This window comes from Indicator indicator, chromosome 34, assembly GCF_027791375.1.
Source record: "Indicator indicator isolate 239-I01 chromosome 34, UM_Iind_1.1, whole genome shotgun sequence".
NCBI lineage: Eukaryota > Metazoa > Chordata > Aves > Piciformes > Indicatoridae > Indicator > Indicator indicator.
The window spans coordinates 8,365,674-8,380,681 of NC_072043.1; the positions used below are offsets into that span (position 1 = coordinate 8,365,674).

Below are 15,008 nucleotides of genomic sequence, written 5' to 3' on the forward strand. Positions count from 1 at the left end.
GGGTGCCCGGGAGCGAGGCGCAGCCAAGCCGTGGCCTGCCCTGGCTGCTGCGGGCAGTGGCCCCAGCCTCTGCTCCCCATTCGGGCTGGAGCGGGCAGCGCAGGCTGCGGGGCGGGGGAGCTGCGGGGAGCTGAGCTGCGGCAGGGGGTGCCCTCGAGCGCTCGTTAGCCGCGGCCCACTCCCCTCCCGACCCCCCCAGACGCTGCCGGAGCCGCTCAGTAGCGGCGGCTGGGGCCGGCCCTTCCCCACCGAGACGGGTGGGAGCTGGCGCGTAGCGCTTCCAGCGCCGCGGCAGCGGGCAGCGGGCAGCGGGACGGCGCCAGCGGCACCGGAGCCGTCGACGGCATGGGGGAGCGGCGGTGCCCGGCCCTGCTGTGCCCGGCCCTGCTGTCTCCGGCCCAGAGGGGGCTGCCCGGCAGCGGGGCGAGGAGGAGGTTCCGGGGTGGGCCTTGCGGTGCCGTCCGTCCTCCCGGGGCCGGACCGCGCGTCTCTGCCCGGCGGCTGCTGGCTGCCGCTGCGGAGCCGGCCGTGCTCCCACGCCGCCCTCTGCCCCGGCCCCGCGGATTCCTCCGGCTCTCTTAAGCGCTGCTGCAAGTCTAAGCTTGGGCAGAAGCTAAAGGCCAAGAGCTGCTTTCGTTGGCAGTAAGGCAACAGATGAGTCTCAATCTTGTGTTTGCTGACCAGGCTTCATTCTAAAGCATGAGTGAGTGCAACCACCACAGCACTGAGCTGTTAAGACAGGCAAGGGTACAAGCAGCTGCAGTGCAGATCATTGCTAAACCCGGCTGCTTTCATTAAGGGAAGTTTGGCAGCCAGACAGTTGCAAAGGGTGCCACGAACCCTCAAAACTTCAGGTGTAGCATCTGGTGATACTGGGTGGCAGAGTTGTAACTGTTGTGTTTTTCCACATCTTGCTTTATCCGTCCAGCTGGTTTCATCAACAGAGGGGCCACAAGAAATATTGATGATTGCACAAAGTATTCTTGTTGAAGTTATCACCAAATGCAAGGGCAGGGGATTTTTGGTGTTGTTTGCTGAATTTGTTTTCTTGCTTTTTGTCATCAGATCCTGCTGTCTGCAGTTGCATTAGAGAGGATTTTCAGCGATTCAGACAAGTTTATTCCTGCTGTCTCCCAATTCACCGGCTTCTAGCCAGGGGAGAAATCATCCAGTAGAGGAAGGGGAAGGAGTTGGCCTCTTTATGAAGGGGTTATTTAGCTGTTGGCAAATACGATCTCAGAAGGGTTGCATTATTCTGAATATGCAGGGCCCATTCTTCCCAGTGCACAAAATGTTTAGCCCCGGTTAGGAGCAGGGGTTGCTGGCAAACATCTCTGTGTCTCGGTCCCAAAGTCAATAAAAACTGGAGGAGTCGCTGTGCCAGTGGTTGGTGCTGGTCAATACTGGAAGGTTGCCTGATACTCTTGTGAGTAAAACACTGAGCAATGATAAGTTAGTAATCCTGGAGTTTCTGTTTTGTTGCATCCTTGAGTTTGGTCACACAAAGGTGGTGTTTCCCTTACCTGAGTTCAGTTCTGGAGCTGGGCTCAAATTTTTATCCATTTTGCATCCTTTGCCCTCCTTGTTTTTCCCCTTGCCTATACAGGAGGGGTAATGGCATCTTTACTGCAGCTGGGTAGTAAAGACTTCTGGCTGCTGGGCTTGTAGCTGCCCCAGCAGCTCAGCTGTGCTGGGATAAGGTTTGTGTGAAGTCTGTACAAGGCAAGTCCCAATCCAAGTGAGGTTCCCACATTTTTGTGCCAGGTAGTTTGCTGGTCTTTTTCCAACATGACTGCACAAGCCGTGTCCCGTTTTAGCAGTGCCAGGATTATAACTCATAGGTCGCAGGCATACATACCCCCTGTTGATTGTCCATGGCTATAAGTTGTCACCCATCAATCCAGCAAGGATGTTGCAAATCCTCCTGTGGCTCAAGGCCCCTTACCTGGGCCCAGCCATTGATCTTCTTGGAGACATTTTCCTTTTCCTCTCTGCTCTTGCCTCGTGTGGGTCTGAGGGTGGACTGTAGGTGTTGCCCTTGGTGTGTAGCCCCTGCTTGGTTTTCTCAGTGTTGGATTTCACAGCCAGAATGGTTTGCACGTTTCACAGATGAACTAAACCCTTCCAACAGCTCAGGATGACATTTCTAAGATGTACCCAAAAATGAGGGTCAGCATCTTTTCTTGTAATAAGAGCAGTTTATTCATTCTTGTCATATGTTGCACCGCTGGCTTTGGTGGCTTGTTCCACTGCCTGGGAAATTACAAATGGGATTTAGCAACTGCTCAAAACTGAAATCAAATATTCTAAAGACATGGTGTGATTAAAAGTCTGTCTTCGGGCTTATGTTATCTGCAGAGGCAGATTTTTGGGTACTAGGCATGCACACTGCTGGATCCCACATCAGTGCTTACAGATGCCAGGCATGGAAGGACCCGTTTCCCACTCACATCTGCCTGCAGCCTGCTTTCAGTGGATCTGAAAACACAGATGCCTTTCGAAACGTCATTTGCATGTTCTGATGCCTCTTGCTTGCTGGTGTCCTTCCAGGGAGGCAGGTGCATGATTAAGAGGTTTGTTGCCCCAGGTCCAGACGCAGGCCAAGTCTCCTAGATGGAAGAGATGTGCTGGGAGGTCTCAGGTCGCTGGAGAAGCTGAAACAATAAATCTACAGAACGATGAAAGTATTTACCCAAAGGTGTTACAAGTTGCCTCAGACCACGATTTCCCAGCATATGAAAGTCTCCTGGCAAAGCAGGTATTGGTAGGGCTTTCCCTGGAGTAGTTCATAGGGGTTCATCTTCAGTTTGAAACTGGGTGGAATTCTTCTTAACAAGGCCAAGGGCAGAGCCATCAGCTCTTGAAGGGATGTTTCCCATCAGGTTTTAGTGATCAGTTTCTTTCGACCCTGTATTTTAGATACATTTTGTCTAACCTCTGATGTCAGATGGGGTCCTTTTTATCTGATGGCATCTCTAAGGGAGCTGCCAAACTGGGGATTACTTCTTTGAATAAGACTCTTGCTCCCCCCTGGGCTTTGTTGGTGCGACAGGGAAAAGCCTCAAGCTTTCCTGTCCCTTTTTACCTCTCTGGAAGGAGATTTCTTGTGAGTTTTGGATGATAGATTTAGCACCTTTCGTAACTGGCATCGTTTTGACTCTTACTTTACATCTTCCGATTGTCTTCATTAAAGCTTCCGCTCCCATCCCTGTGCTTCTGTTAGTTTGTTCCGTTCATTCTCTCTGCTGTCCAGCTGCAGCTCTGAACAGATCTCTGTCCTTCTGACAACTCCAAGGCTCGTGTCAGGCTCATTCATCTGGGTCTAGGTTTCAGTTTTTTTCCTTTATTACCAAGTTGCCTCCCATCAATGTATTCTACAGTGGCTTAGTAATGAGTCCAAAATTTGGTATCCATAGGGGACACCCCCCAGCCACTCCTGGAAATCTCTTCCGCTTGGGTTTGGTTTTGCTTGTTTGTTTAGAACGCAGTGGGGGCAGAGGCTTTTCAGTTCCCAGCCTCCTTTCTCCATGGCATTTTGCTCTTAATGAAACATAATGTCTATATTTCAAGAAGGCAGCTTTAGTTTTCTTCCTTTGCTGTAGTTCCAATTTCTTTGCCAACACCTTGCTAAAGATGGTAGGGCTGGTTTCAGATTTTGAATGAGGCTGGTCCAGCACAGCTGCATTCTTCATCGTAACTCTGTTTCTCCAATGGAATATAAAAGGAAGAATCGTTTGAGTTCAGGGGAACAGAGGAGGAGGAGAGGAGAGGAGCTGCTGCGAGGCCACGTTCAGATCCCTCCTGGTCCCACTGCCCGCAGCGCCTAACGCGGCCAGGGGGCTGGAGTAGGACAGGGCCAGCCCCTCCCGGCGGTGCTATGGTGCCAGCACACAATGGGCATCACAGAGCCCAACGGACATGCCCTCGCAGGTCCCGCCCCCCCTTGCAACTGCAGCCAATCAGCAGCGCGCCTCTGCCTCAGCCTGTGCCGGGACGCCGAGCGCAACGGACACGAGGAGGAGGAGGAGGGAGTTCAGTGGACTGGGACGGCAGAGCTGAGGCCACCGAGCGTGGCCACATCGTCTGCACCATGCGGAGACTGAAAAAGCTGGAGGAGGTGCTGGGGCCGGCAGCCAAGAGGCGCCGGCTGGAACTGGGTGAGGAAAGGGCTCTGGGCTGGCTGCTGTCTGCCTCGCCCAAGGAGTTGTGGCAGCAGAAGGCAGAGTCTGAGCCTGCCAGTCGTGGCCTCTGCTGCGAGGGGGAGCAGCCGTGGGGGAAGCAGCTGAAGCCCTGGGTCAAGGCTGCCAGCCACCGCTGCAGCCCCAAGGAGGAGCTGACCAGCAAACAGGGTAGGTAGAGAGGGCCAAGGGGGCTCCTGGGGCTCCTGAGTCCTGTGTCTCATCGCCCCTCTCCCTGCAGGCAGTGACCAAGCCCCGGCAGTACGAGGGGACGGGGTCTCCGTGCCCCAGAAGGTGCCCTTCCCCGTGGGGCGCCTCTCCATGCGGTGGGAGCGGCTCTGCGGGGTCGGTGCTGGGCTGCACAACCTGGGGCTCAACTGCTTCCTCAACGCCACGCTGCAGTGCCTGACCCACACGGCGCCGCTCGCCAGCTACCTGCTCTCCGAGGAGCACGGCCGCAGCTGTGAGTGGGGAGCCTCGGCTAGGCGGGTGGCAGTGCCAGGGTGGCCGTGCCCGTGGGGAGCAGGAGCCGCCTGCCTGCCCTGCTGCCCGCGCTGCACTCAGCACCTCTGTGCGTGGCCCTGGCAGGGGATGCGATTGTTGGGCTGTGCCCTCCCTGTTCCCTGCTGCCCCTGTCTCTGCCAGAGGCTGTTCCTATGTTCTCCTGGCCCTAGCAGTGCTCCTCAGCTCTGCACCCTGGGACTGGGGAGGTGCTGCCTCTGCTGGGTGCAGCCAGGGCAGGGCAGGAGGCTGCCTGCAGGCAGCAGCTGCTGCTTATGGGAGGGTCCGATCTGGGACCAAGGGGAGCACACAGGGATCACAGCCCTGTCCACAGGGCTCTGCTGGAATCTGCTCCTCAGGGCCAACCTGTGGGCTCCTCTGGAGAGTACGTGTGGCTATTTTCTATCCCCATGGATGCTGTCATTTCTTGTGGGAGGGGGGGGGGGGGGGGGCGGAGGGATGGGGGTTGCAGTGGTACTGTGAGTGGGATGGCATCAGCCAGGGTGACATCTGCTGGTCCCTGTGTACCCGGGGTGCTCCTGAGCTGTGGTGCAGCACAGAGCTCATAGGGACCACTGAGGTGGCTGAGCTGTGTTTGAGCAGAGATACCCCCATCCTCTGTCCTTTGTCCCCCCATTCTGGCTTTGTCCTTGATGTCCTGTCCTCTCTGCTGTCGTGCTCCAGGTCACCAAGAAGGCTTCTGCATGCTGTGCACGATGCAGAACCACGTGGTCCAGGCGTTTGCCAGCAGCGGGCAGGCCATAAAACCAGTGTGCTTCATCCGGAACCTCAAGAGTAAGGGTGGCTGCCCTGTCCTGCCCTGCCCTGCCCCGCAGCAGCCATGCAGGAGAGCAGGGACTAATGCTGGAGCAGACCCTTTGGGATGGGGGCAGGTCTTGGCAGACAGCTCTTCTGGGTTGACTCAGTGAGCGGGCTGGGGGCTCTGGGGGGTGCGGGGAGCTTCTCCCATGGCCAGTGTGAGTCTGACACCAGGTTTGGGCTGAGAGGGCTCAAAGGCTGGAGTCCCTGCCCCCTGGAGGGAGGGAGGAGCTGCATCTGTTGCAGCAGATGCTGAGGCTGGTTGCTGCCCCTCCTGCAGACATTTCCCAGCACCTCCGCTTCGGGAGGCAGGAGGATGCCCATGAGTTCCTGCGCTACACCATCGACGCCATGCAGCAAGCCTGCTTGAACAGCTGTGCCCAGTATGTGTGGCCCTCCTGCCCTGTGCCCTCACTAGTGCCCCGTGCCCGTGGGAGGGGTGAACATGTGTGCCAGGTTGAACTCCTAGCAGGAGGCACTGACTGCAGAGGCCGCACTGGATGGCCCAGCTCTCTGCCCCTCTGTGCCATAGTCCACCTTCTCCCTCCTCCTGCCTCCTCTGTCCCAGCATAGCTGTGGCCCTGTCCCCCCATTCTGAGGCTGCTCTCGGTCTGGACCCTGTGCCAGCTGCTGAGAAACCCAGGCATGCAGCTGGCTCAGGTGCCGCTCTGTGGCTGTGGCTGATCAGCTTTCCTCTGGGCCCTGCACTGCCTCTGTCTGCAGCGCACAGCTTTGAGCTCTGGCCAGCAGCTGCGGCTCCTTCTCGAGGAAGGTGCCCATGGGAGCCTGGTGCCAGCCCTTGAGCTGCGGCACTGGGAGAGCAGCCTGGCAGAGGCTGCGACCTCCCTGTGCCTCTGGAGCTCTGCAGCCTGTCTGCTGGCCAGAGCACACCGGGGAGCTGTCCTGAGGACACAGGGAGGGGGGCCCTCAGGGGTGGCTGTGGTGGAGGGGCGGTGTGAGACCTGCTGCTCCTGTGCCTAGGCTGGATGGCCAGAGCCAGGCCCCGACACTGGTTCATCAGATCTTCGGTGGTTCCCTGCGGTCCCGTGGTGAGTGTTGGCTGCCAGCTCCTGGGCCTAGGACTCTCAGGGCTGCCTCGCAGGAGAAATCTTTTGGGAGCACTGCTGAGCATGTGCAAATGATCCCCAGCTGCAGCTGCTGGGACTTGTGGTCCCTGCTGTGGTGACAGAAAAATCTGTTGTCTGTGGGTCCCCAGCTCGTTGCCACCAGCAAAGGAGCCCTGGCTGCCACACTGGCTGTGCCAGGGTACAGTGGAATTGGCAGCCTTCCTCCTGGCCAGGCTGTGAACCCTGGTGCTGGCATCCCGGAGCCCAAACCCAGAGGGAGGGAAGCCTGTGCTGGGGTGGGGGTAGAGGTGGGTGCAGGGCTGTGCCAGGCTGTGCTCAGTGCTCTTTCTTTGGCAGTGATGTGCTTGGAGTGCAAGAGCACCTCGGACACCTACGAGCCTTACCTGGACCTGGCTCTGGAGATCGGGGTACAGCGGCAGGGCGGGGGCTGGGGAGGAGCCCTGCTGTGCTGGGGCTCTTCCTGCAGCTGCACCATCACTGAACCTGCCAGTGCCAAGGCACAGCGCGGGCAAGAGGGAAGCAGCTGTCGTTGTTGCGCTGCCTTCTCTGTCTGGCAGGGCATTGCCCGGTGCTGGGTGTGAGGCTCCGTGGTGCAGGGGGCCCTGCAGCCGCCTCTCAAGGTGCTGGGCAGTGCCCAGCTGGTGTGGCTCAGGGGTTTGGTGCAGCCTGTGGCCCTGTGCCCATGCTCTGTGTGATCTCTCAGGGCTGTGGCGTGGACAGGCCACTCGTGGCCTGACCTCTCCTCTGTCCTTGCAGGAGGCCACGAGCGTGGTGCAGGCGCTGAAGCAGTTTGTGAAGCCAGAGCTGCTGTGCGGGGAGAATGCCTACGAGTGTGCCAGGTGAGTGTGGGGGCTGCGGGCGGCCAGGCGCCCGGCTGTGCTGGTGGCAAGCAGGTGGGCACCCCGCTGCCCTACGGGAAGGCTTCTCTACCTGCTCCACGTCTCAGCTGTGAGGGATATGGCCATGAAATCCTGCCATGAAGGCTGCCTTCTCTCCTGAGGAGGACCCGGGCCAGCAGCCGTAGCCATGAGCAGGTGCCCTGGAGCAGTGCCTGCTGTCAGCAGGGTCAGTGCCATGGGGTTTGCTGCCTGGCCAGGTCTGGCAGGCAGCTGGCTGGTGGAACAGCTTGAAGAGCTGGAGCTCTTCCTGTGCAGGTGCCAGCAGAAGGTGTCGGCCAGCAAGCGCTTCAGCATCCACCGAGCCGCCAATGTTCTCACAGTGGCACTGAAGCGCTTTGCCCATGGTGGGGGAGGGAAGATCACAAAGGTGAGTGCTTGGCACCCCAGAGCTGAGGCTGTCTCCTGGCCCAAGATCCTGGTGCCCAGAGCAGGCTGGTATGTGCTCCTGTGCCCAGTGTGAGCTCTGCCACAGTCCTGCAGCCCTTCCCCCAGCTGTGCAGTGCAGGGGGAGTTTGGCTCCTCCTGTCACCTTCCTCAGCACCACCTCTGCACAAGGAGGGTGAATCCCCTTCTCTTGAGAGGTGGCACTGCTAGGGCAGCTGAGCTGCTCTTGCCCCAGCACAAAAGCCATACCCTGTGCAGGCTCCTGAGCTCTCCTGTCTCTGCAGGACGTGCGGTACCCCATGCTGCTGAACGTCCGCCCCTACATGTCTGCGCGGTGTGGGGACCCCCTCCTGTACAGCCTCTATGCAGTGCTGGTGCACTCTGGGCACGGCTGCCACACAGGGCACTACTACTGCTACGTGCAGGTGAGCCCGGGGAGCTGTCGTGCCACCGCCTCAGGACTGGGGGCCGTGGGGTGCTGGTGGGTCCCTGTAGGGCACAGCAGGGAGGGTGCTCAGCAAGATGTGTGTGGTGGGGAGCACTGGCTGCGGGGTACAGGCTGTGCTCTGCTGCAGGAAGCATGAAGGTTCAGCTCTCGCAGAGCCCCCTGGCCTGCCCTGCACCTCCTCTGCGTTCTGGGGGGAGGAGCTCTGCCCACGGGTGCTGCTCCTGCTGCTCCTGGTGCCAGGAAGGTCCCTGGGCACAGCCCAGCCCTGTTCTCTCTTCTCCTTCTGCAGGCCAGCAATGGGCAGTGGTATCGAATGAACGATGAGGAGGTCTGCTCTGCAGACACCCGAAAGGTCCTCAAGCAGCAGGCCTACCTGCTGTTCTACCAGAGGTGAGAGTGTCTGGTGCCTGCTGGCCCTTCTGCCTCCTGCTCCCAGCATTTGGGACAGAGCTGGTAGCACAGGGCTGGCTGTGGGAAGGAGCTTGGCCCAGGTAGCGCCAATGCCCTGTGCATGCCCTGGCTCGGAGGAGGGTGGCAGGGAGAGCACCAGCCCCCTGTCACGGTGTTACTCTACGTCAAGACCACCTCATCCCCTCAGAGCTTCTGGCTCATCTTTCTCGTGTGCAATTCTGGCAGAGGCTCCACCCCTGGCAGTTAACTCCAGCCCTTCTCTGCCTTCCCCAGGATCCCCAGCCCCAGGAAGAGCTCGGAGGGGCCCATTGCCGAGGCTGCCTCCAGCATGCCCGGCTGCGCTGGCAGCATCCCAGACGAGGTCAGGAAAACTGCGGCCCCCTGGGCCCCTGTCTCCACCAGGGATGGGCCAGGGGAGCCCTGAAGGCTGCTCTTGGCTGATGTTCCCAGGTGCTGGGAGCTGCTGCCCCTCTGTCTGCTCTGCCAGGGCAGGGGGTGCGCAGCCTGGCAGAGAGGCAGGCGCAAGGGAGGACGGTTTGCAGGAGGCATCCTGCGGGGCCAAGGTTGGGGCTGGGGAGGGCAGGGTCACTGTATCCTTGGCTCCTGGACTTCTCACTGAACTCCTCTCTCTGTCTAGAGACCAGACCTGCTGTCGGGGAAGCAGCTGCCTGGGCTGGAGGAGGTCGGAGTCCCTGTGGCCCACAGCGCATTTGGGACAGGGTCAGAGCTGTTGAGCGGAGCCACCCTGCCAAAGCTTCCTGCTGGGTCCCCACCACCCAGGGCAGAGGGGTCAGGAGACACGTGCCAGGATTATTTGGCACAGCTGCAGTGCCTGACACGCAGCAGCAAGTCCTACATCACCAAGCTGACCATCCTGGCACAGCAGAACGTGGCCTTCGCCAGCAGCATCGTCTCCCTGGTAGAGGCACAAGTGGCCGAGGTTTGGATGTTCCACTGCCTGCTGCTCCTAACTGTGCTGCTGGGGGGACCAGCTGGACCCAGTGGGCTGGGGTGGCCTTGAGGGCAAGGAGGGCCTGGGGAGATGTCGTGCTATGAGGCAGGAGAGGGGCAGAGCAGGGCAGCAGCGGGCTGAGGGCTGGTTTGCAGCCTGCCCTGAAGCGTGGGGTTGAAAAGCTGTCTGCAAGCCCGTCTTGGGGGCTGGTTTTGCCTGTAAGAGAAAACCTCAGTGTTCCAACCCTACTGAAGTGCTGATTCTGTGATCCCTGAGGGGCTGAGCTTCGAAGCAGGGTGCAGTGCTGAGCTTCCCTTTCTGTGCTGTGGTTGCAAGCAGGCTTCCTCATGAGGCTCCAGTGCTTCCATGTCCGATTCCTGCTCGGTCTGATGCACAGGGGTGGTGACAGTGGCACTTGTCACAGAGCCTTCACTGCTAAACGATTCCGCTTCTGCTCTGAACTGAGCATCCATCGACCAGATTGGGTTTTTGGATCAGCAGGAAATCCCAGGCACAGACCCTTGGTGTTTGTGGTGGCAACCAAAAAGAGGTTTCTGAGCCTGGCAATCTCTGGGTTTGAAATCCTTCAGATGTGCTTTGGTTGTGCTCAGCTTCTCCCTTTCTTCTCATGATTCCAGGCTCCTCCATCACAGAAGCTCCCTGCTATGTATCTTATGGATTCCATCGTCAAGAATGTGGGAGGAGCATACCTGAAGGCTTTTGCCTCAAACCTGGTTGAAATGTTTCTCTCTGTCTTTGAGAAGGTCTCTGCACTTCAGAAGAGTTCTGAATTAACCCAGATCTGTGCCTGGGAAATGAACACTGTGTCACTTCTGCCAGCAAAGCTTCAGGCACCATGTGACAGGAGCTGAAGGAGCCCTGGGGTTGTTTTGTCGTTGCAGGTGGATACAGATACTCGGAAGAGTTTGTTCCTCTTGCGCTCGACGTGGGATGGGATTTTCCCCCTGGAGAAGCTGCACGCACTGGATGTCAGAGTCAAGTCATTAGATCCTGCTTGGCCAGTGAAACCTCTACCTCCAGATGGGAATGCTTCTGGCACCCCTGTGAGCCCTCAGCCTGCAGCTCCCTGGGTCAGTTTGTGTGCCTGCTGTAAGAACAGACGATCCTAGATGCAGCCATCCCTGTTTGTGCCTTAAGTGTGCAGGCACTGCACTCTGAGCTCTGTAGGCAGGGCAGAGGCACTCCAGAATGCAGAGCATTTTGGGGGTGGGGGGGGTGGGTGGTGTTGGTTTGCCTATTTCAAACCTGTGCTCTTGAGTTTGGACATGGATGAATTTCTGTTAAGCGACGTCCCCCTGTCACAGCAGCAAATTCTAGTGGGAGCAAACATTTTAAATTAGTTTAGTTTCATTTTGCATTAACAGTGCAGCTTGTAACAGCTACACAGAGTGAGCTCCAGTACTGGATGGTGATACCAGTTAAGGGAGCTGGAGTTAGTTGATTGGTTTCATGGCCATGCGGGTGTTAGGTTGAGGGTGGGGCTCGGTGACCTTGTTCTAAGCAAAAGAGCTCCAGGATTCCTTGACTCCATCAGGATTTAAAATGTAACAGGTTTTGTTCTTTTCTAGCCAGAGGAATCCACTGCACCTACCTCTGCCACGGCTGGTGCCTCTGCTCCTCCAGCTCTTGCAGAAATACCACAGCCTTTGAGACAGGAGCAGCTGCTGAGGCAGCAAGTGCTTGAGAAGGAAAAGCAGCTGTTAGAACTGCGGCAAAAGCTCTCAGAGCTGGAGCAGGCTCAAGCACAGGTGAGTAGGACAGGTGGTGACACTTTTCTGGTGGGTTCTCGGGTTCTTTTGGACAGTTCTTGGCTGTCCTGGTAGCTGCCAGCCACCAGCTTGTGCTGCTGCTGCCCGGGAAGCAGAGCTTTGTGAGGAGTGGAGCAATGCGAGTTCATCTGGGGTGCTTGGACAGTATTTGGTAACTTCAGAACTATGAACTACACTCAAAATCGAGGCAAAAAAAGGTGAATTTGTTGGGGTTTGTTCTGAATTTTCCTCCAAAATGATACCTGCCTGTGATCCTCGTCTTCTAGCCCTTCTTGTGGCTCACAGCAAGCCAGGCTTTCTCAAATATCTGTTCTGTGAAAGGACAAGGAGGCCTGGCTGCTGGAAATCAAGTCCATTTCCTCATTAGGTCAGGCTGGTTCGACACCACCCTCTGAAGATGGCAGCTAAGCTGCAGGGTCTTGCCTTAGTAATTGAAAGTTTGCTATGCTGACAGCTGGAGGCAAACCCAAGCATCTTTGAAGGGTAAAAAGAGGGAAACTGTATCAGGTGCTGGGCAGCTGAGGTGCCTTGAGCAGGTGGAATGGGGAGAAGCAGGAACGCTGCAGTGAGGCCCTGTGTGAAGGGACACAGCTTGCAGTGCTGCTTTGTAGCCCTGATTTTGCATTTGGTTTGAACTGGATCTTTTGTAAGGGAGCTGCACTACTGCAGTGCTGATAATTAGCAGTGCAGGGCTCCTTAGCAGTGCAATGGCTGAACCTCACAGCTTTCAAGACACTTCTCTTCGTGGCTTTCCAGACAGGATCTGAGCATCTCAGAGTAAGAGCTGTGCCAGGCAGCCCAGTGGTGGATTTGTCTGTCTTGCAGGCTGTGTCTCTCGGTGTTCAGCAAGGATCATCTCCTGCAGCTCCAGCTCCAGCCCCTTCCGAGCAGCACATGTCTGCCACAGCTCATCTGACAGCTAAAGCCTCTGCTCAGACTGCTGTGCAAGCTGAAGAGAACAAACCATGGCCAAGTCCTCCACACTGTGGTATCAAAACAGTCAGCAGGGATCCCACACTTCATTGGATGGTCCAACATTCTTCTCATGCTACAGACCAACCTGAGAGGAAAGAATTTCCATGGGACACCAAAGGTCAGTCTGATGCCCAGGCAAAGAAAGCACCACAGGCTGACAAACAAGAGTCAGCCAAGCAAGAGAAAATGCAAGCAAGGGGAAAAACACAGAAGAAAGCACTTGGCCAGTCCGAAGTGAAATCTAAATCTTCAAGAGAGAAACCAGCCAAGGGTAAAGATGCTGCACCCCAGGAAAGGGAAAGCACAAAAATGTCTGAAATCAGTAAGCGGCATTCAAGGCTGAAAAGACATCTTCAGGATAAGTCAGAGGGTGAAGAGAAGGAGGTGAAGGAAAAAAGGAGCTGCATAAGGAAAGAAGAAAAAGCAGAAGCCAAGACATGCAGAGGCAGAGCAGCAGGCAGCAGAGGGAAAGGGCTGAGTGGTGCTGGTCACAAAGGCTCAAAAGAAGGCTTAGAAGTTTGTCACCTACTTCATCAACTCCTGAAATTAGAAAGATGCATCAGATAGGCCCTGAGCAGTCTCAGGTGGAAGGTGGCAGGCAAGTGGCAGAGCTGACAGAAATTCCAGAGAGAGCAGTATCTAGGAAGAGCTGCAGGATCCAAGGGCAGCGAACAGAGCCCAAGGAGACAGTCTCCAAGGAGCAGCAAGGCAGCATGCTGCAAAAGCTTTTCCTGAGACAAAGGAGAATGCAGAAAACTGGGAATGGCAAAACTGGGCAAGTGGGAATCTGGTTGGGAGGAAAATCCAAATTAAGTTCTTAGCTCTGAAGCAACTCCTGAGTGCAGTGGGTGGAAGTTCTGCTGCTCCCTTCAGGCTTTGGGAGACAGAGTTCAGATTGCTGAAACTGGGAACTTGACCTGATTGCTACTGGTGAAACGTGGAAAGGACACAGACTGAGAGTCCAAGGCGATGATGGGGTTTTGCTACCATCAGCTCTAGCAGTGAAGGAACAGCTCTGTCCTGAAGGAAGGAGCAATCCCTGTCTGAAATGTGGCCTTGGCTTCCAGCTCACAGCAGGGTGAAGAAAACCAGGCACTTACTAAATGCCCTCACTGAAGACACCAGGAAACCTGGCCTGCTGCTGGGGGAATGTTAGTGCCATGAGCACTGAAGCAGCAGCACCGGTGAGGTCTCAGGTTTGAGGGACCTCCAGGTGAGCCCATGGGGCCTCCTAATCAAGAAAGGTGTGGCCTCAGGTTTGAGGAACCTCCAGGTCACCCTTTGGGGCCTCATTATCAATCAATGATCTCCATCGATTTCCAAGGATCCCCATTGACCTCCATGGATTTCTGTTGGGCATCATTGACTTCTGTTGCCCACCACTGACCTCCACTGACTCCCACTGATCTCCACTGACCACCACTGACATCCCCTGACCTCCATTGATCACCATTGAATTCCATTGTCCACCACTGAACACCAATGACTTCCATTGATTTCCATTGGTTTCCACTGACCCCCCCAATGTCTTCACTGACCCCATTTGACCTCCACTGTCCCCCACTAACCAACCTTGACCTCTGCTGCCCTTCCCTGAGAAGGAGAAGGAAAAGGAGAAGCAGAAGCTGCTCTACCAGCAAGCCTGGCTGCACATGTGTGGAGCGTCTGAGATGGTCCTGCAGGTGAGCAACACCTGCAAGGGTGAGGGCCCTTCACCTGTCCCCAGGGCCACACCTCCCCTCCAGGAGGTTTCAGGTGGACACAGAGCTACCTTGGCACGGTGACAGGAGTGGCAGGGTGCTGATGGGGACTGATGTTGGCAGGGGAGCGAGGGGACATGGTGTTCTCCACCCTCAAGCTGGGCATCTCCATCCTCAACGGGGACAACGCTGAAGTGCAGCAGGTGGGGAGATGTGGCCAGGTGTCCCCATGGCCATGTGTCCCTGTACCTTCATGTCCAGGTGTCCCCATGTCCAGGTGTCTCCATGTCCCCACCCCTGTCCACATTTCTCCCCCAGAAAATGTTGGAGTACCTGAAGGAGAAGCAAGAGGCTGGCTTTGTCCAGAGCATCCAGGCCCTGATGAAGACCTGCAGGTGACATCTTGGGTCCCCCCCATGGGCTTTGAGGTCCCATTATGATCACTGGGGTCTCCAGATGGACTTTGGGGTCCCACCATGGTCACTGGGGTCCTTTGATGGGTTTTAGGGTTCCACTGTAGGTTTTGGCTTCTTTATATGGGTTTTGGGGGTGGGGGTAATTAGGGGCTGTGGGGCTAATTAGGGGCTGTGGATAATTAAAGCTGGGAGGTTAATGAGCGGTTAATTAGTGGTTAATCAGTGTCCCCCTCAGCATCCTGGATCTCAACTCCTTTGAGAGGTAGAACAAAGCAGAGGGCCTGGGGATGGTGACAGAAGGCAGCACCAGTGTGTGGGTGGGGACCCTACAGGGGGTCTATAGGAGCTAGAGGGCTAGGGGGTGTTATGATAGGGCCTATAGGCTCTGGAGGGGCTCTAAGGTGGGGGACATTACAATGGGGTCTCTCCAGGGGCTCTGCAAGCTCT

At 56.8% G+C, this 15,008-nt stretch overlaps 1 protein-coding gene across 1 annotated transcript; it reads left to right on the forward strand.

Annotated features, from left to right (window-relative positions):
• Window positions 1–3,877: 3,877 nt before the first annotated feature.
• LOC128977896 (ubiquitin carboxyl-terminal hydrolase 36-like) lies at window positions 3,878–14,540 on the forward strand (the record flags this gene model as incomplete). Its single annotated transcript, XM_054395590.1, has 18 exons — window positions 3,878–4,349; window positions 4,420–4,641; window positions 5,364–5,474; window positions 5,779–5,881; window positions 6,480–6,547; window positions 6,923–6,993; window positions 7,343–7,425; window positions 7,741–7,852; window positions 8,154–8,294; window positions 8,607–8,707; window positions 9,002–9,089; window positions 9,366–9,668; window positions 10,319–10,444; window positions 10,583–10,771; window positions 11,270–11,449; window positions 11,506–11,614; window positions 14,269–14,348; window positions 14,464–14,540. Coding segments are annotated over exons 1-18 (2,636 nt in total), but the record flags the coding sequence as incomplete, so codon positions are not given.
• Window positions 14,541–15,008: the final 468 nt, after the last annotated feature.